General features: G+C 33.4%; 2 protein-coding genes and 1 pseudogene across 3 annotated transcripts; 1 reads left to right on the top strand and 2 right to left on the bottom strand.

Annotated features, from left to right (window-relative positions):
- Positions 1-727: 727 nt before the first annotated feature.
- Positions 728-13,707, top strand: LOC114943949 (protein nervous wreck). 2 transcript variants are annotated; one of them, XM_085486244.1, is made up of 22 exons: positions 728-1,192; positions 2,757-2,854; positions 3,223-3,268; positions 3,435-3,520; positions 4,255-4,399; positions 4,627-4,763; positions 5,145-5,208; positions 5,664-5,792; positions 5,966-6,088; positions 6,403-6,506; positions 6,748-6,892; positions 7,146-7,223; positions 7,356-7,407; positions 7,835-7,938; positions 8,251-8,392; positions 8,715-8,887; positions 9,269-9,581; positions 10,015-10,229; positions 10,528-10,621; positions 10,849-10,971; positions 11,089-11,120; positions 12,161-13,707. In XM_085486244.1, exons 1-22 carry the CDS (start codon positions 1,172-1,174, stop codon positions 12,713-12,715), a joined length of 2,979 nt encoding a protein of 992 aa, XP_085342370.1. In that variant the 5' UTR covers positions 728-1,171; the 3' UTR covers positions 12,716-13,707. The 2 variants fall into 2 exon arrangements, with proteins under 2 accessions (XP_085342370.1, XP_085342371.1); XM_085486245.1 differs by lacking the exon at positions 11,089-11,120 and having other exon boundaries at positions 12,161-12,239.
- A 1,693-nt stretch (positions 13,708-15,400) lies between these two features.
- LOC146721797 (uncharacterized) lies at positions 15,401-17,296 on the bottom strand (annotated as a pseudogene).
- Positions 17,297-17,999: 703 nt separating this feature from the next.
- On the bottom strand, positions 18,000-19,363 carry LOC146721796 (3-hydroxyacyl-CoA dehydrogenase type-2-like). Its single transcript, XM_085486252.1, has 3 exons — positions 19,169-19,363; positions 18,577-18,913; positions 18,000-18,371 (listed from the first exon to the last, which is right to left on the bottom strand). Exons 1-3 carry the CDS (start codon positions 19,346-19,348, stop codon positions 18,115-18,117), a joined length of 774 nt encoding a protein of 257 aa, XP_085342378.1. The 5' UTR covers positions 19,349-19,363; the 3' UTR covers positions 18,000-18,114.
- Between the last annotated feature and the right edge of the window lie 1,816 nt (positions 19,364-21,179).

The raw sequence follows: 21,179 nt of genomic DNA, 5'->3' as shown, positions 1-21,179 counted from the left end.
TGTGGGACAGTTCTAAAAATATCATGTTTTAATAATCCACTGATAACAAAAAGAAACATGTCAGTAAATTTGGAAGACGCCTCGTATTTTTGAAAAAGTGAGACAACCCGATAACAGTGCATCTACGAACTTGTAAATATATATGGTAATTATTTTGAGTATATTATTATATATAAATTATATAAGATAAGAGCATGTGTGAAGTTTTCAAAATAACTTTGAAACTAAACAATATTTTTATATATATTTATATGAACTCTTTAGTTTAATTGTAGGTACTCGTGATCTATTTTTTTCATTTATTAAAAAAACATTCTGATTAATGATTTTCCAGCAATTTCCAAAGAAATATGTCTAAGTGCAAATATTTATTATTGCTTTCTATATAATTAGAAATCCCTTTTCATAATCTCATTTAGAAGTAAAAAGAAGTTGAAAATTCACAGAATTAAAAATTTTAAATTCATTTTTAATACGGATAGAATTTATATAAAACTGTTCTCAGTATATATATACATTTTTTAAATACGGAATTTATTTGCACTTTTTTTACATTATATCGAATTTTAATAATTTCAGACAATATTATTTTTCTGAAAAAAAAAACAAATTAAAAGCATTATGCAAAATAGTACAAGAAAAATTATAATAGCATTTTGAAGCTATCCATTCGTATTCATCAAAAAATTAAATCTTAATCTTGAAGCCTCAAGTCTTTGCGTGAGTGCCATCACCCTTTGGCCTTTGAAAAATATCCTTAAATATCACAAAGAGTGTGAAATCACTAATCGCAGTGACTAAAAAATCACCACGAGGACCTGCAATTAACTCCTCATTTATCCCCACCCTTCAATTCCTTCTCTTGACGAGGCTTAGTAGGTCGTCGGAAAGGAAGTCGTTCGCCGACCCGGGGGCGGCGCAGGCGTCATCGGGAGAGAAAGAGGGAGTCGGACGATCAATAAGCGACGAACTACCCCCGGCGGTGGCCTCAGGAGGGCAGGAGATCAGTAGCGTACGAGCGTGCGAGCGGTGCACGACGAGGGTGCGTGCGTGCGTGGGGTGTGTGCGCATAGAGGGTGAGCCGTGAGCGAGCGAGGGCGAGTGAGAGCGAAATTGCCCCTCTCCTCCCTCCTCCTACTCCCCCGGCGTTGCGGGAAAAACTCGCCTCAGCATGCAACCACCGCCGAGAAAAGTAAGGAGGAAGTCATTGCGTACTCAAGAACCTATCTCAGATAAACAGGGATGATTTTACGAGCCCGGTGCCTTTCGATAATCAATTTCCCGTGCGACGGGAAAAGCGTCTTTACACCGAGCAAAGTGTGTCTGAAACACAAGAGTCATTTTCCTGTATTATAGGAAAATCGCTTTTATACACCGAGTGTCAAAAAGTAAAGATTATTTCCTCATACCGATAACACAGACAATAGATGACTTTAAAAGATTATTACGTCAATTTTAGTCTCTTTATGGAACAATAAAATGATATCAAATTCAATCGACAATGTATTTTATATGTCAATTAATAATGTGAATGATATACAAGAGTATATCTATATACAGAGTACATCTATACCACAATAATCGTAGCACAGTAACATATATATTCAATTCACACATACATAAGATTCATTCCTTTGTTATCTCTTGAAATTAAATTAAAATATTTTCAAGAATATTATTGTGCAATATAATTTTTTAATAATAATTATATTGATTTGTGTGATACTAATTTTATTATCATAATTGATAATAAAATACATAGTCATATGTAATAACATCATAATATTATAATAATAATAATAATGTAAAATTTTTATATTACAAATTTTCTCATATCAGTAGAATTTCAATTGTACAGAATAATCAGTCTTAATCGATAGTTGGAAGGAAGAGTTAATGAAGGGAAAAAGCAAAAACATCACGAAAGAATGCACGTTCAATGTAATTACTGTTAACACTCCTATCGAAATCTCGCAAGCAATCTATATTTATACATTTTGGATGGTGACATATATAATTTATATTTAATTATTAAATTGACATAGAACTAATTTTTATCGATCGTGTAGAAAAGATTTCGATAATATATTTCTGAAAAAGATTATATTATAATAAAATATAAATAAAATATAAATAAAGAGAGAGAGAGATAAATTATATAAATACATAAATACAAATATAAAAAGCTGATATATATTATTAGCAACAAGTTATATATGTATTATCGAAGATATATACTATAGTTTATATAAATGTATCATAAACTTAATTATCACAGTAAATTATTTTAGATTACTATAAATGTCTGTAATAAATTTAATTATAAATATCTTGCATTAAAATAAATTTAAAAAATGTTTTAAATTAAAATTCTTTGGTAATAATTTTAAAGACAGATTGTGCAAAGATTGTTTGCGTAAAATTGAGACAAAATACATTGCAATTTGATGGACCGTTTATGTCATTGATTAGCATTGATTTTCAATTTGCACCTTGGGTGGAGACAGGCTATAAGAACTCTGCATATATGTATAAATATTCGATAATGGGCGATGACAAAGTAATTTTAGGAAAATTAGAATTAATCTCGAAAATTATTTAATTAAACAAAAAGAGGATTAATAAATTAGAAAAGGTTCGAAATAATTAATAAGTAATAAATAAGGAGTTTAAAATAGAATTGTAATAAAATTTGAGATAATATGTACTTTATTAATTTATATTTCTTTAATTGATTTTCTTTGTTTGATTGCAAGGGAAACTACGCGAAGTTTCTGAAGAATGTGCATACGGAGCAAGCGGCAAAACTGCAAGCAAAAAATCAGCATGAATGCGACCTTCTGGAAGACATACGGTGAAGACATATGATGTTTTACGTAAACATGTTTATTAAACAATATTTTGGTATTATCTTGCGTCTTACAGTTTTTATTTATTATTTTTATTAAAGAGAACAACTATGTTATTTATAAATATTATTCTTTATAAGTATAATATTTATTTTGATTAATATATATATTAGTGAAATTGTTATTACAAAACTTATGACTTATATTAAATTATTACAGAATTATTATATTTCGAAATTCAAATTGAGATTGAACATATACAAATCTTTGTTTATTATTTTTAATTTGTTTTAAGAAAATTTAAGAAAATTAAAAATTGTATTAATAGATTTTTTGATAATTGATTAAATAACGATTTCTGTATGTTTTTCAGTAATTTTACGATTAAAAAATCTGCCATCGAAAAATCGTACTCTGAGGTAAGCAAATTTTGTATGCGCGCACTTATTTTTAAAATAATAAAAATTTATAATATATTTATTGCTATTAATATGAGGTTTTTATGTTTAATTAATATATAATTGTTATAAATTGTTATGATTAAAAACATTAACAGTAATTAAAATATTATATCTATTTACACAGGCGCTGCTCAAGATATCATCCGCATACTTAAACAAGAAAATACCGAACATACCAGATCTCAAAGTCGATGGAGCCGAAGAGAAATGGTAATTAAATTAAAAATCGAGAAATGCAGAAGATAAGAAGCTTACATTTAACGCATATTTTGCAAAATTTTAGTTTCTATTTTATATATTATTTACGTTTTTATTTTTCTTATCTCTTACAGTATTCATATATCCTTTATTAGTTACCCTCTAATATTTGAATTTCTTCGAATGTTTTCAATTTATTATATCTTATTTTTTTATTTTTATTCCTCCCCCCCTTTCTCTTTCTCTCTTTCTTTTTTAACACAATAGATGCTTATAGTGTTGACCGGATGTAAAACCGGTATAATTTCGTAAAATTTTTATTCTACATTACATGTTACATTATAATTACGGGATCAATTTTACACAATATATTATATTACGATCAACTTTATACAATAATATTTTTCCGTCTATAGTATAGAGAACTAACCAGATTGGATTTATTAAAATCAATTCAATCGCTACGTTTTATTATTTGTTGATTAAAATTGAATTAATTGATATATATTTAATTTCATGATTATTATGGAGTTATCATGTAAAACAAAAGAGTTGAAATCTGCTTCATTTAATCTTAATAAGCGTAAGAATAATCATTTTCGCGTGCTAAAAGAAACGGGAATTTGACTTCTACGGAAGTGTACTGGTTTCAATCTCCGGCTGCTTATCGATCAGGGAAGTTTGCCAAAGAGAAGAAGGGTCATAGGTAAATGGCGATCCGCGGGCGTGCGGTCGAATGATTGTAGGAACATGTGGAATGTATGGCGAACTGTGCTGGAGGAGAACGAGAAGCTGGCGCGCGCACATCTCGCTGCCGTTGAGGTTTTCCAGCAGCAGATCGCCGATGATGCCAAGAGCCTCAGGATGCATAAACTGCAAATCTCTAAGAAGGTAAAAAGTTTCATCGTTTATTAAATTAAATGAAATATATTTTTTATATTACATTTTCTATATTTGATATATGAAAATAAAAATGCTAGTCACACGACACATAAAATTTAAAAAGTAAATGGAAGATTATTTTAGAAGATTATTTAGAGAGAAAAAAACTCCTGTTTAAATAACAGGGATATTATAAAAAAATTTGTAGTAAATTTTGGTAATAATTGAATTTCTAGGCAATCGACCAATTATTAATAGTACAAAAAGAACTGCAGACTTGCGTTCAGGACGTCGACAAAACGAAGAAGTTGTATTTTGATGAAGAACATAGCGCACACGATGTACGCGACAAGGCAAAGGACATTGAAGAAAAGTATATATCTATATAGATTTTTAATTATCTGATGTTCAAAAATTAAATCACTTTTCCAGTCAATTTTTTTTTTAATTTTGATAGTCTTTTCTTAATAAAGTTTTTCTAATATTAATTATTATATAAAGCTTTAGTACCTTTTTCTAATAAAAATATTGTTAAAAGAATACCACACAAATATTATATTTATACTTAAATTCATTATACATATATTTAATTGATGTGTGTATATATATATATATTTTTTTTTCCTTTAGTAATTCAAGAATTCTTTTGATTTTCTTGTATGTTTACACATTCTATATACATATTGACATTAACTTCATATCATAAGCTGGTTACATAATTACGCAATAATTATTATATGATCGATGTTTTTAGATTGAAGAAAAAGAAGGGTTCCTTTTTCCAGTCAATAACGACATTGCAGAAAAATAGCGCCAAGGTGAGATTTCTCATCTTTAAGATTAATTCTTTGATTACTACGTTTTTATCACATTTTAGAACACAAAAAGTAGGTAGAATTTTTCGAAATTCCTATAATTTCTTTGAGACCTCTCGCAGGAATATAACAATTTATTTTTAAGTAAAAGCAATAAACAGTTTCTCCTTTTTTTTTCTTTAAATACAGAGTATTTTATTAAAAAAATAATAAAAGAAAAGAATATATATTATTTTTACGTTTTTACTACCATATTTTTTATTAGTATATTTTGTGGAAAAAATTAAAACTAAACTTATAATCATTATGAACATTAATAATAAATTTTATAAATTTAATTCAGTTATTTAAGTATATGATAATTTTCATTAATAATTAATTTAATTAAAAATAAATTATACTTTTAACGGAAATATCAGCATTTGTATGTATTTAATTTTATTTGTAACTGTTTACAGTTTAGCTCCAAGCGAGATCAATTAGAGGAGAAATCAACCGGAGCACGCAATGATTATTTATTGAGTCTTGCCGCCGCTAATGCCCATCAAAACCGATATTTTGTAGTCGACTTACAGGCCACCATGCAAGTAAGTACTTCATACATATGAGATGTATAGAGTTATATATAAAAAAATTACATGTATGATTATATTTGGAAAGATAAGAATCATTATTTGTCTTTATTTCATATTCACAAAATCATAATTTTATAACAGATATAAGGTATTTATTATTTATTATATTTTTTTGCATTATTTAGTATTTGGAGCAAGGAGTTTACGATAAAGTACAGGAATATTTAACGCTGATGGCACGCACTGAACTACTTACTTGTCTAGCTACACAAAGCAGCTTTGGCAAAATTCGCGATCAAGCTCAGCAGGTATGTTTAATGATTGACAATGACACTCATTTATAAATATAAAAAAATATATAATATAATGAAAATATATAACAATGTTGTCACTATTAAATATTGAACAGTAAAAATTATTATTAATAACATTATAAAATATATTTTATGAAATAATTTATTTTTTATTATTAATATTGTTAACTTTCCTGATATCTTTTGTTATTTATTTTTATTTTTTATGTTCCTTTGAAGTTTTTATTTTATAAATCTTTATAAATTAATGTTTTTTACTTTTGATTGTGATAAGGAAAAAATTTGCGACTAATGATACTAATTCGCAGCTTACTAGGGAATACAATATCCAATGTTGCTGTTTATACTATCCTGTTATAAAACAACATATTCAGTACGACTTTGAGCGCTGCGATAATGATCCGGTAGATAGGTTTGTAGATTATCTTATTATTAATAACATTCTTATTTATCTTTATATTGTAAAGCACTTATACAGATTAGACAAATTTATATGAGATACTGTATGTATGTATCAATATAAATACATATCAAAAACATATATTTAAATTATAATATTAATATCAGAATAATATTATTGCAAACAAATTTGTTTAAACTAATCTCTCTAAATTTTAATAACTAGATTTGAATAACATTTTTGCCAAATTTAGGATAACTGCCGATCATTCGGCAGCGTCGACGTTGGGCAATGAAGCGCGTCGCTGGTCGACGAGGATTGCCCGCGAGGTCAGCAGCATCCGCGAGAACAATCGAAAACTACAGGCGCTGCTACAACTCAAAGATGCTGGCCAAAAGGTTCGTAATACTTGGGATGTCGTAAAAAAATAATAATCTCCAATAATATGATTTTATTATTATTTCAACTAATTTTATATTAATTTTATTAAAAAGTTACAATTCTAAATTTTTGACAAAATTCAACATTGCCTCTTTTAAGATTTCTATTTTATAATGAAAATATTATTATATTTATCATGAAGATTATTTTTAAATGTAAAAATTGTAATATTTTATAAATTAACTATAAAATTTATTGTTTTTTTTTCAGACTGATCCGAATGATCCTAATGGTCCAGATTTAGATACTAAGATCGACGAATGCAGACACTCTATTCGACGAGCAGAGGTAAAATAAAAGGAAAAAATTATTTAGTTTAATATATATTCAAAAATATTAAACTGTGTATAGTTGAAACACACACACACACACACATGTAGAATATTATATATTATATATTCCTTTCTTTTCTGATAACAGACAACAAAACTTAAGGCCGAAGCGAGGATAGAATGTCTTCGACACGGTGGAGGTTTGTCAATATTTTCTATTAAATAAAAAAAATATAGGCTTTTTAAGGTATCATATTTTAAAAGAATAAAGTAATTCTTCCAAATTGATTCTTGTAATTTATATCGGAAAAATTTTATAAAATTAATTTATTAATTATTCATATATTTGAGAAGTTATCAATAAAAAATTTATTTCTTTTATTAGCATGAATTATAGTCGTAAGATAATAAATGAAAAGAAGCTTTTTTTATATTAATACATAAAATTTGACCTAATCTATTTCTCTAAAATGGAATTTATTTTTTATCTTATATTTTTCTTAATATTATCAAATATATTAAAAGAAATCTTGTATATTTTATTATTTTGAATTTTACAATAAATTATTCTATATATTAAGGTATTATGAGGTTTCTTATATATTTTGCTTATTTTGAATTTTACAGTGAATGTGGATGAATTTCTGCAAGAAGCTGAAACGCTGAGTGTTCAAGACATACCTCGTTCGGCCAGTTCCCTCTCCGTCAGGACAGACGCATCTGGTGCAGCGGTAATTATTAGAATGCATATTGTGCAATTTGATAATTTTTGCTTAATAATATTGAAGATGTTATACGCCATAATTATAAAAAAATATTCTATATTTTAAATCTTAGATTTTTTCTATCTCTCCGAATCTTTTATCTCTTGCGAATTGGATAGTCATATTTATTAAATTGTTATTATTGTGAAAATTAAAATTTACAAAATTTATGACAATAAATCGTAAAAAACATTATAAAGTATGTCACTATTAGTCATGAATGAAGAAATATGAAGTCTATAAACGTTTTCTAATTACGAAAAAATGCGTTTATTTCAGGAACATCCGTCATCAGACTCTTTCTATGACAGCGATGGCGACGGCGGAAGTGACCTAACAACTGTCGAACGACCTGGAAAGACGCAACAGCACGAAGATGAAGTTGAAGAAAGGCAGAGGCATGACAGTGCCGAAGTTGATGGTGTGTAGACAATGTTCACATATTACTTATGTAAATTCTAGCATTTATATAATTTATTAATATTAATTTTTTATTGTTGAAATATAACAAGATATAATTTTTTGATAATTTGATATTCTAGATTATATATTATACAGATAGTATACATTTTTATAAATATGCATATGAGAATGGTATTTATTATATATATATATATATAATTTATATGTATAATTAAATATAAATAAATACACGATTTGTGTACTTAAAAAATTAATCGCGATTTTAAAGTTGATGGTTTGATAAAAGATGAAAGGCTAAAAAAAATAAATTATTTTTTTAGCATTGTTAGAGCAAGAGAAGCAACGAATGGAACAGCTAACGGCAGGCTGGGACGATCCCACAGCGGTTGATTGGGATAACGAGGAAAAGGACGAGCAGGAGATGACGCACGAAATACCAGAGATGCCTTCTAATCAACCCATATACAAGTGTACCGCTCTCTACTCTTACACAGTAAGCGTATAATTTTACGCTGAATTTTTAAACAAATATAGATGTATATATATATATATATATATATATATATATATATATATATATATAAATTATGAAAAATACGTTATTATTAAACATGTATTTTTAATACAGAGAATTATTATTATGTTTAAAAATTTAATATTAATAATATGTTACTACAAATTATCTTCATAAAAATTTCTATTAACTTTTAAATAAAAATCAGATAAGTTAAAGGATGTTTTTTGTGAATTTCAAATATTATCTTGAAATTATAGTGTATAAATTATGGAATATTTTACAATTTTTGATTAAAGTAATATCCGTTCTTTTCTGAGTACTTTTTATGGAGATGAACAAACTTTTTATGGTTGTTAGGCACAAAATCCTGATGAGCTTTCCATCGTGGAAAGCGAACAGCTGGATGTAGTGGGCGAGGGCGACGGTGATGGATGGTTAAGAGCGAGAAATTACCGAGGGGAGGAGGGTTTCGTACCTCAGAATTATCTCGATGTGGAGAGAGAGCCGGAACCTACTACTGGGGGTCTGACTTCGCAGGGTCCGGGGCTAGTCCAACAAATTTCTTTCTCATCTGTCGATTATACGATCGACGATCACGACGCTGTCGATCCCGATGCCGGCTTGCAAATTACTGCGCCGGAAGAAGCTATTATGCAAAATCACATTGGAGGTACGTTGAAAGATTGTGTTGTAATTTTTTTTTATTTGTTTTGATAAGATTTGAAGAAATCGGATAAAATCTACATGTATGTAATGTTTCGATTATAATTATTTTTATATATTTATATAAAGAAAAAAACCGCAGCGTTGCAAGTCAAATAATTTTTGAGATATTTAAATCTAAACGCAAATGTGAATGTGCACATATGTACGTACATACATACACATTTTTTTTAATATTATTTTTCGATATTTTGGAACATTCTAAACACATTGGTATAAAAGTCTGAAAAAAATATTTTTCCCCAAAACAAAGCTTCCTCTATGAGGAAGCAAAACGATGATATACACATGAAAGATATTATTTATCACAGATATAATTATTATGTAAAATTCTTTAACTTATTAATTACACTAATTATTTTATATATTACATTTTCTAGAAGTGGAGCAATTTTGTGTCGCAAACTACGATTACGATGCAACGTGCGACGAGGAGCTGAGCTTCCTAGAGGGCGATATCATTAAAGTGCTGAGAAAAGAACCGCACGATGTGGACGACGGTTGGTGGGAAGGTGAACTAAGAGATCAACGAGGTATCTTTCCTTCTCTCGTTGTAGAACCTTGCGGTCCAGACGGGTGTCCTTTGACTCCACAGGTGAAAAAATAATTTTATCAATATTATTTTATCAAAAATTATATACTTATGTTAATATAAATAAATTATTAGTTACAAAATATCAGAAGATTGCATACTATTCTCTAAGTATGAGAATTTTTTAAAATAAATTATATATAAATCATAAATCAAATTATATATTGAACAAGAAATTTTGTTTCAACCAAAATTATATATGTATATAAGTTTTCAAAGCTATAAGGTTTCAAAAGCTAAATTAAATAATCAATAATTAATTATAAAATAAAAAAGTACAAATATTTTTATTATTTCACAGGAGGATGTAACACCACCAAGTTCTGCGCCGCCAGTCTTCACCCCGCCGGAAATTGCACCAGAGTTTTTGCTAGAAGAACTTGCTCAGCTTGAAGGTAATCATGGCCACTTTTAATTATATTCGTATTAATCATATATATTCTATTATTATAATATTAATATGAATGTAATTATAAAGTATTGTATGTACCTCCTTCTTCAAGATTGTGAATCCATAAATTCATATAAGGGTGATCCTCATTTTAAAGAATTTATTAAATTTAATATAAAACTTGATATGTATTTATAATAATATATAAAAAGAATACAATGTTTGGTACAGATTCGCAAGAAGATAAGTCAACGATAAATGATGACGGAGGTTTTATGATGAATTTATCCAAGAACCAAAAGGACCATTACGGCTCACAATTTGAGGAAGACAATTCAGAAGCGCCAAATATAGGTAATCTTCAAAAATGAAACAAAAACCCGCAAATGGGCTATTGTAATAGTCAAAATATAGTGGACATTATTATTTATTTGCATTTTAATCTATGAAATACTATGACTTGCTGCACAGTCGTGGAGGTATCAGATGAATCGGGCGATAAGGTAAATTGCTATAACGTGAAAGATCGTTTGTAGCAAAGACATTTAACACACATATATTAGGCGTACTCTAGCTCTTTGATTCTGTAAAATTACTTTCATTAAGAGAAATAATATTAATAAAATAATTGTTATACAATCGATAAAAATAAAAAAATACATATATTTCGACATTATGTATTTATATTTTAATGTATCGTATAAAATAAATAAATAATTTTCATTATAAAAATGAATTGAGCAAAAATTGAACAAAATATAACAAAATAATGCAACTTTAATTTGCCAAATTATTATCGTACAATTTCTCCTCGGCAAAAGTAAATTCTAGCAGAACAAGCTTTTGAAATGTAAAATGATGAAAGTATTATCTATTTTTGCTGCAAGTAGAATCCTGAAAAAATTCCATGTGTGTTAAATTGTCTCACGACCCACCCCTTTATTTTTTTGGTATTATATATGAATCATGTATCCCAAAAAAGTTGTGTGAATTTTGAGCAAGTTGAGCAGGTTTATAACATCTTCTGCATATAAAGTAACAAAAGCTGAAAAAATGTAAGCTTTGGAAAAATAAAGATCGCTCTTTTGCAGTATTATTATATCTTAACATAATTAGCAAAATTAGATTTTTTAAATAATTTCACTCAAAAAGCATGCGATTGTTTTTACCAAATGCTTAATACATTAATAATGTTATTTATAATATTTCTAATACTACTTTTAACAATAAAAATTATATGGATCCAGACATAATTTTTTAAAATTAATCTACTGAAATTCTAAAGGAACCAAACCGTTCAAATAAAATAAAAAAAATTTACGACAACGATTTTATATACGCCTATACTTTCAATATTTGACTTTTTATATTTTTATTATTTCCTACTTTGATTTTAATAATATCTGCTTCAAAGATTAAATCTAAATTGTATTTCTGGAATAAATTTCAGATTGTTTTTCTTACATTTAATGCGTGGGATACACGGTTTATATGGAGCCACAAAATTACATTATACTAAAATAAAGTTTTACTCGATTCACAGGCAGAGAAATCCGAAGATCCCAACTCCGCTAACGACGATTTTGGTCTTGGAGTGGCTCAAATCGTCATTACAGCTGCAACTCCAATGGAAGAGGTGGAACATCCTTTTCCTGGAGCAGAAGAGACTTCAGAAGATCCAGCAAAATCGGAAACCTCTGAAGCGGATCCTGAAGCTTCAAGCGCTGCTACGGACCCAAACGAAAGCGAGTGTAAAGAAGAGGAAGAAGCAACTGTCATTTTGGATGAAAAAGATGGAGAAGAAGTTGAAGAAAAATCCACGATCGATGAACTCCCTGCCGATTCAGCACCGTTTCCGATCAGCAGCAGTTCCGGTAGTGAAGGAGAGTCAATTGGTTCTGGTCCCAGTACCAATGAAAATTCCCAGTCGAGAGGAACAGTGGTGGAAGTGACGGAAGAAGTCACAGAAATCATGGAGGAAGAGGAAGAGGAAATGGTACCAGGAAAAATGCTGGTGGGAGGAAGAGCCAGCATCCCGGACGAACTTCAACCGGATCAGTTAGAGAAGTTGCAGACGCTCAAGGAATCAAACGCCTAGGGCTGACTGGACCCCGGGGCCCAAAATGGCAAGATTACATTGCCTGATGGCCACCCCGATAATTTTCGACATCTCTTAGATTTCTGGCGATCGCCTGAAGTGCTGAGCAAGAAAGACTAACTAATAAAACTCTAATAAGACTCTGAGAGTGACATTGTTCTTATGGTGATCGAGTAGTGGAGATAAGAATGTTTTAAATTGTGATTGAATTATCATTAGGATAATGGGCGTTAATAGGTCAATTGGTGCTGAGAAGTTTATATTATAGAATTAGATTCATTTTTGTGTGTCTTTAGCATTAGATCCTGATACTTCAACGAGATTCTGTCAATTTTAATCTTTAGCACTCTGACGAATTATAGACGAATTTACATGGGTTCATTATAAAATGTTCAGATTTTAAGATTTAATCGAATTGCAAGCATTTTTGAAAATGTAATGTGAAATATCAGCAATGAATAACCGAACAGTATTATGGGAGATCGATTTATGAAACTAAGTAAATTAATTACCATATTGATCTATTAACATCCTGGAAAGGAAAAAAGGAATGACAATCTAAGGGAATGATGATTTGACAAATTAATTGACAGAATGATTAAATTTGAATAAGAGGTAACTTAAGTTTGATAAAGATTGATAAGATATATATAAAACCAGGACAGTCAACAAAGAATAGCAAGAATTAATACAAGATCACCATGACATTATGCAAGACTTTATATAAGATCACCGAGATTGATCCATTCATAAAAAGTTAGAATTAACTGTCCTATTTCAGGGCAACGGGCTTTAATGGGTTGATTAGAGAATCTCGATTTAGTGAAATGACAAAGAGATGAAGGAGATTTTTTTTTCGTAAAAGATAGTGTACAGTGAGAGGAGATAAAACAGAGGATTATCGATACCTGTGTACTACAATGGGCGTAATAATCTGCACGCAGTCGTTAGTGTACATTTCAAGGGAATTACACTGGTGTTGCATGTAAAAAGGACTTTGTTATTCGATTTTCCTCATTTTTATTCCACCCTTATTTAAGTTACTAAATTTATGTTAAAAAATTAAAATATAGAAAATTCAAAAAACAAAATATATATAATATAAAAAGATTAATTTAAATTACAATTTAAAAAAGCAAACTGTAATTATACACGCATATTGAGAACAATACTGTATAAAAACATTTCAATCTTAAAAATTTTAGTCTTATTATTTACAAAATCCATATATATATACATATATGCAATAAATATTGCAATATTCTATGGTATAAAAATTTAAAGGAAAGAGTAAAGGAGAGGATATGAAATGAAAAATTCTCTAAGTATCAAACATATAATTAAAATTTGCAGAAAATTTAATTTATATATACATAATATGCATGTATATTAATATATACATATATATTAATAATATGTAGGCGTATCTTTTATACTTAACTGTAGCCGTATCTTTTATCGAATATCAAATCGATCAATTAATTATTGATTATTGAAATGTAGGAATGCAGGAGAAGGCCGGATGAATTTAGTTGAATCAGGAAAAGAAGTCAGGTTCGGAAGATATATATATATATATGTGTTTATTGCGAGTCGAAAACGTCTTCGCTGTCCAAGTCCCGTTTTTATTCTGTCTTCCTTCCTGCCGCCTCGATACTAAAGGTCGTCCGCCGGTTCGTGAGAGAATGCGTGCTTGTATCTCGATGAAACGCTCCGAAGATGATGTTCTCAACAACAATGTCTGTCCCGATACCCAAAAAGTCGGCATATTTATACCCGGTGTTAAAACCTTCCCTACCCGAAACATCGGACCAATCAGAATTACCTTCGTTCATCGCGCAGAACTGTGTTTTCGGTTTTCTCGACAAACAAAGGATCGCTCAGAACGCTTTCAATAATAAATATTACAAATAAATAAGTACCCGGCACGAGGTCGACAAACAAAACACGTAAATCAGCTAATCTCATCGTCGGTTAACGTCTTTATAAAAAAATGCCTACAGCTCGGCCATCCTGACTTTTTGACCGTCCCGGTCAACGTTATTACCAAAATTACAATACGCAATAAATAAAATTCCTTTACCAAATAATATATAATCATGCTCGAATATACGGGTGCATTTGATCCGTCGCAAATTATATCACATCTCGTTTTTTCTTTTGCGCTTCGTCAATATTTGTCTGAGGTTTATCTCGCGTCGAGGTCGCGCTACGGATAATCGCTCACCTTAATTGGATCGCGTAATAGATCGCTCGCATCACCTCGCTGCTCAATTTTTTCACCATCGGAATTATCATTCTATCATATTTTCCACCTGTCCGTTTGCCCTCGGCGTGCCCACAGCAATTGATACGTGCTCTATAGCACCGGATCCCAAATATCTCTCAAATATGTCAGATTTGACACAAGTTCCTCTGTTCGAAATTGAACGTCTCGATTTACCATACGCGCAGAAATATTTAAAGAGATACTCTACCGATTCCTCCGATGCTGTTGACTTACGCGGGTAGAGCCGGATAAATTTAGCGAACACGTCGATGACGACAAACAGGTGACGCCCAAACTTGAAAACAGAGTTTTTTCGAATAAAATCGTACAATGATTTTGCCACCAATAAAAATCTCGGCATAGATCGATGAAAATGACTCGCGAGTCCGACGAACCTATGTACGTCCCTGATGTTACATGGCACCGGATCATTCAACGCAGACTCTATACTCTCATCGCTCGGTCGTTCGTGTTTTAATGCGATAACCCTCTCGAGATCCGGCACGCACTTCTCCGCTCGAAGACTACTCAAACCATGAGATTCGTAGACCTCGCAGATCTTTTCGGTGGTATCTTCATCAACCGCCGGATTAATTTTCACTTTTTCGCTCGAACATACCACATTGTCGTCGCATTCAATATGCATCATTTGACTAACGCGCGCTTCTTCCGCGTTTGTAATTTCAAAATCTCGCCCTAATGTTACACGCAGCGACGGACAATTCAGGAAATCCCGACCGAGTAATACGCTATACGCCATCGTACTATGGGGCACCGTGTAAAATTTCATTTCCAAACGCACGCCTCTCACCTCTAAGTCAGCGTGAGCGATGCCGTCGATATTTAACCGCGAGCCGTTGATTCCGCAAAATTGATCGATGCTCTCGTTCTCGAGCAGACGTGAATCGCCCTGAATTATCTCGCTTTTAACTAAACTGATCGGAGAACCCGAATCTATGATTGCGTCCACCACGTAATTGTCAAAACCTTTATTCTCGTTTTCAGTTATAATTTTTACAGTGATTGTATATGGCTTTAATAATGCAACCGGTTGCACGACGTTCATCGACGTAGTTTGCGCAACGCTGTTCGGCGTTTCCGACGCCGCGGACCGATTTCGCTTTGGACATTCTCTGGCGAAATGATTCGGAGATTCGCACACATAACACACCCGCTTCGCTTGCGGTCGCACACACTGAGCCGCGGTATGTCCCGTTTCGCGACACTTATAGCACCCCGTCGAGTCTCCCCGCGTCGCCGTCTCTGCTCTTCCTCCGCTGGTCGTCCTCGCTCCGTCTCTCCCTGGCCGGACGTCTGGTCTCTTTGGATTCCCTCGAACCACCTTCTCGAACGCCTTCAATAGCTCTCTTCCAGATTGGAAGTTCATCAGGCGCGCCTGACTCTGCAGCCGAGGATCCGTCACTCCTTCGATGATGTAATCGAGGAGTTCGTCTTCCGCGATTGGTACGCGATTTGCGAGAATCACCTTTTCGTGGTAATAATCGCAAAACTGCTCGTCTCCTTTCCACACACGAGCCTCGAATTCTCTCCTCAGTGTCAGCTTTCCTGGCCGCAGGTCGAACATCGACTCCATCTCTCGCAGAAGGTCCTCCAGGTCCAGCGTCACATACTCGGCCTTTGAGTAAAACCAGGTCAACGCACGGCCTTTCAACCGAGAGCTAATCAACACTCTCGTTGAATTCTCGTCCAGCTGATACGTGCGTCTCAGCAGCTCCAACTGCTGCCTCCATCTCCAAAAGGTGCTGTCCGTCGCGTCAAACTCAGGCAGCAGCTCCTTAATTCCTCTCACACCGCCGAACGCAGAAATAACGCTGCCGTTCGTCATCGTCGGTGTCGAGGCTGCACTCCTCATCATTTCTATTTCTCTTTGGAGCAACTGTCGCTCTTTCTCCAAAATTTCTCGCTCTCGACGCAGTAATAAGAGTTCTGCCTGCGTCGCGTCGTCATGCTCTCTCCGTTCCGGCGTCGTCATCCTCACTCGGTCTCCTCGTCTCGGTGTATCGTCCACGGTCTCCATCTCCATGGCGTCACCCTGTTCACTGGGTGAACGCACACCTCCTGAAGCCGGGATGCCATCCGAATATCTCTCCTGCCTCCGTTGCTCGCTCAATCTCGCCCATACGCCTGAATCGTTGGCATTCAGGCGCTGGATGAGCTCGGCTTTCGACCTCCCAAGGTCAGTCCTTTCTCGCGAAGAGCCTCCTTCATCTCAGCGATGGTGAAATCACTCGGCTGCATCGTTGCTGTCACTCCGATCCGCCCGACTATTCGGCACACCGCGATGTCCACGATACTCACGCAACCCGACGATCACCACGCATCAATCGTCTCTACCTGCGCGTCTCACACTCGACACGTATCGCGAACAAATCCCGAAATCGCCTGTCTCCAGTCGAATTCGCGAAACCGGGTGCAACGCCTCGATCCCACTTCTGATAAACTGTAGGCGTATCTTTTATACTTAACTGTAGCCGTATCTTTTATCGAATATCAAATCGATCAATTAATTATTGATTATTGAAATGTAGGAATGCAGGAGAAGGCCGGATGAATTTAGTTGAATCAGGAAAAGAAGTCAGGTTCGGAAGATATATATATATATATGTGTTTATTGCGAGTCGAAAACGTTTTCGCTGTCCAAGTCCCGTTTTTATTCTGTCTTCCTTCCTGCCGCCTCGATACTAAAGGTCGTCCGCCGGTTCGTGAGAGAATGCGTGCTTGTATCTCGATGAAACGCTCCGAAGATGATGTTCTCAACAACAATGTCTGTCCCGATTCCCAAAAAGTCGGCATATTTATACCCGGTGTTAAAACCTTCCCTACCCGAAACATCGGACCAATCAGAATTACCTTCGTTCATCGCGCAGAACTGTGTTTTCGGTTTTCTCGACAAACAAAGGATCGCTCAGAACGCTTTCAATAATAAATATTACAAATAAATAAGTACCCGGCACGAGGTCGACAAACAAAACACGTAAATCAGCTAATCTCATCGTCGGTTAACGTCTTTATAAAAAAATGCCTACAAATATATATATATACATAGAAAAAGAAATATTTTTTAACGTTTAATCATTTAATTTCATCAATATGGAAGACTGATGATTTTTTAAGCTTGCATTCTCAGAGCACCATCCAATCTAATTGTTTCTCCATTTAATAGCGGATTTTCCCAAATTTGCTGCACCAACATTGCATACTCATCAGGAGCTCCTAATCTTTGAGGGAAAGGAACGCTTTTCGATAGAAAAGCTCGCACCTTCGCTGGCAATGCCATCAATAACGGAGTGTCAAAAATTCCTGGAGCAATTGTAACAACACGAATTCCGTCCTTGGAAAGATCACGAGCAATTGGCAAGGTCATTCCTATATAAGAATAACAAAAACTAATAAGAAAAACAAGGAAGATAAGAAAAGTAAAGTTTATAAATTATAATGAGTAAAATATGCATAAGTAGTGATTAATGTAGATAAGAATGGAAAGAAACAGAAAATGAATATAGCATATAAAATAAGACTGAAATAGAAAGAGATGAGTATAAATAAGATAATAAGGGAAAAAATACAGTACCCACGATTGCCCCTTTCGAAGCAGAATAAGCAGCTTGACCTATTTGACCATCAAATGCTGCAACACTTGCAGTATTAACAATTACACCCTTTTGATTATCTTGATTAGGGGTGTTTTCAATCATCAGACCAACGGAAAGGCGAATAGCGTTAAAGCTACCAACAGTGTTTACATGGATAATTCTAGCAAAGTCCTCCAGATTGTGAGGCATTTTTTTATTGCTGTTATACGTTTTGTGGGCGACGGCGATGCCAGCGGCATTAACTAGAATATCGAGTTTGCCGAATTTTTGTTTTGTAAGATCGAGAGCAGCTTGCATGTCTGATTCCGAAGTTACCTGAAAGAAAGAATTTTAAGATATAAAATAGAGAGATGGTAAGAAATAATATAATAAAAATGTAATTATATATATATATATATATATATATATATATGTTACATAATATTTGTATAACTAAATATTTTAACATTTTAAATAATTATTTTAGAAAGCAAAATGATCTCTGATGAAGAAACTAAAGTAATAGATTACAAAATACATTTTCTAAAAATGATAAAATGATACAATGACTGTATTTAATATTATGCATACATCCACAGGTGCAAATATTGCATTTTCTCCTAGTTCTTCAGCTACAGTTTTGCCTTTTGAAACAGGCAAATCGGCAATAACTGCCTTTCCACCTTGTCTGATAAATCTTTCTACCGTACCACGGCCCAATCCAGAGGCACCACCAGTCACCAAAGCTACAACACCCTGTGAAACCACCATATAAATTTTATTACATAACAGCTTTAAAACACACATAAAATCTATATATAGATATTACATTTTAATTTATATATGATTCTCAGAAATTAATCTTATTTAAATGTTTGAAGTAAAACATATGCAAACATTTAATTTCAACCTTTGATCTGTTTTTTTTCTGTACTTTTTGCATTTTTTCTATTTTATTCTAATATATTTAAATATTTTTACTATGCCATATATAAGTTTATAATTCAGAGATAATGTTTATATATAAATATTAACATGTATAAGCATTATCATATCTCATTGAATAAAATTATAAAATATCTTAAATATTATCATCATTATATAATAATATAATTATACATATGAAACAATGATATTATAAAAATAATATATAATATATATTACATATATAATTAAAAACATGCATATATAAAACATTCTATCATATTTTTTTCCGTCCCCTTCGATTGTAATCGGGGAGTTCTTCTTCCCGCGATGGTACGCTTTTGCAAAAATCCCCTTTCGTGGAAATAATCGCAAAACCTGTCCCTTTCCAACCCCGACCTCGAATTCTCTCCCAGTTCATTTTCCTGGCCGCAGGTCGAACATCGCCCCATCTCTCGCAAAAGGGTCTCCATCCACGTCCCCCTTACTCGCCTTTGAGAAAACCATGTCAACCAGGCCCTTTTAAAACCGAGGCAAATCAACACTCTCGTTAAATTCTCGTCCAGCTGTACGGGGGTCTCACCACCCAACTGCTGTCCTCTCCAAAGTGCTGTCCGTCGGTCAAACCAACACCCCCTTTAATTCCTCCACACCGCCCGAACGCGAAATAACGCTGCCTTTCCCCGCTTTTGGGGTCGGGGGGCTGCCTCCTCATCATTTTTTTTTCTTTTGGGGCCCTGTCGCTTTTTCCCCAAAATTTTCCCCGCTCTGAGCAGTAATAAGAGTTCGCCGCGTCGCGTCGTATCTCTCTCCTTCCCGGCTCGTCACCCTCACCGGTCTCCTCGCTCGGGTATCGCCAGGGTTCCATCTCCATGGGTCCCCCTGTTCACTGGGTAAACGCCCCCCTGAAGCCGGGATCCATCCGAATATCTCTCCTGCCTCCTTGCTCGCTCAATCTCCCCCATACCCCTGAACGTTTGGCATTGCGCTGGATGAGCCGGTTTTCGACCCCCCAAGGGTCAGCCCCTTTCTCGCAAAGCCCCCTTCATCTCACGAGGGAAATCATCGGCTGAATCGTTGCGCCTCCGATCCGCCCGACATTGGGCACACCGCGAGCCCACGATACTCCCAAACCCGACGATCACCACGCTCAATCGTCTCTCCTCGCGCTCACCCACACTTTTGCGAAAAAATCCCAAATCCCGTCTCCATCAATTCGCGAAACCCGGTGCAACCCCGATCCCACTTCTGAAAACTGTAGGCGAAATCTTTATACAACGTACCTATCTTTTATCGAATATCAAATCGATCAATTAATTATTGATTATTGAAATGTAGGAATGCAGGAGAAGGCCGGATGAATTTAGTTAAATTTTCAGGAAAAGAAGTCAGGTCGGAAGATATTATATATATATGTGTTTTTGCGAGTCAAAAAACGTTTTCGCTTCCAAGTCCCGTTTTTATTCGTCTTCCTTCCTGCCGCCTCGATACTAAAGGTCGTCCGCCGGTTCGTGAGAGAATGCGTGCTTGTATCTCGATGAAACGCTCCGAAGATGATGTTCTCAACAACAATGTCTGTCCCGATTCCCAAAAAGTCGGCATATTTATACCCGGTGTTAAAACCTTCCCTACCCGAACACTTTGGCCAATCAAAAATTTACCTTCGTTCATGCGCGCA

This window comes from Nylanderia fulva, unplaced genomic scaffold (assembly GCF_048542155.1).
Source record: "Nylanderia fulva isolate GAGA-0341 unplaced genomic scaffold, ASM4854215v1 Scaffold41, whole genome shotgun sequence".
Taxonomy (NCBI): Eukaryota; Metazoa; Arthropoda; class Insecta; order Hymenoptera; family Formicidae; genus Nylanderia; species Nylanderia fulva.
This window is presented reverse-complemented; position numbering and strand designations above follow the sequence as displayed.

What these genes read in the sequence shown, in the direction of transcription:
- LOC114943949 (XM_085486244.1), top strand. Translation starts at nt 1,172, where the DNA reads ATGCAACCACCGCCGAGAAAA. An exon ending in TGCAGAAAAATAGCGCCAAG is followed by an intron (nt 5,209 to 5,663) that starts GTGAGATTTCTC and finishes AACTGTTTACAG; the next exon opens with TTTAGCTCCAAGCGAGATCA. An exon ending in GATAATGATCCGGTAGATAG is followed by an intron (nt 6,507 to 6,747) that starts GTTTGTAGATTA and finishes TGCCAAATTTAG; the next exon opens with GATAACTGCCGATCATTCGG.
- LOC146721796 (XM_085486252.1), bottom strand. Translation starts at nt 19,348, where the DNA reads ATGGTGGTTTCACAGGGTGTTGTAGCTTTGGTGACTGGTGGTGCCTCT. An exon ending in CAATATTTGCACCTGTGGAT is followed by an intron (nt 18,914 to 19,168) that starts GTATGCATAATA and finishes TCTTTCTTTCAG; the next exon opens with GTAACTTCGGAATCAGACAT. An exon ending in TTCGAAAGGGGCAATCGTGG is followed by an intron (nt 18,372 to 18,576) that starts GTACTGTATTTT and finishes ATTCTTATATAG; the next exon opens with GAATGACCTTGCCAATTGCT.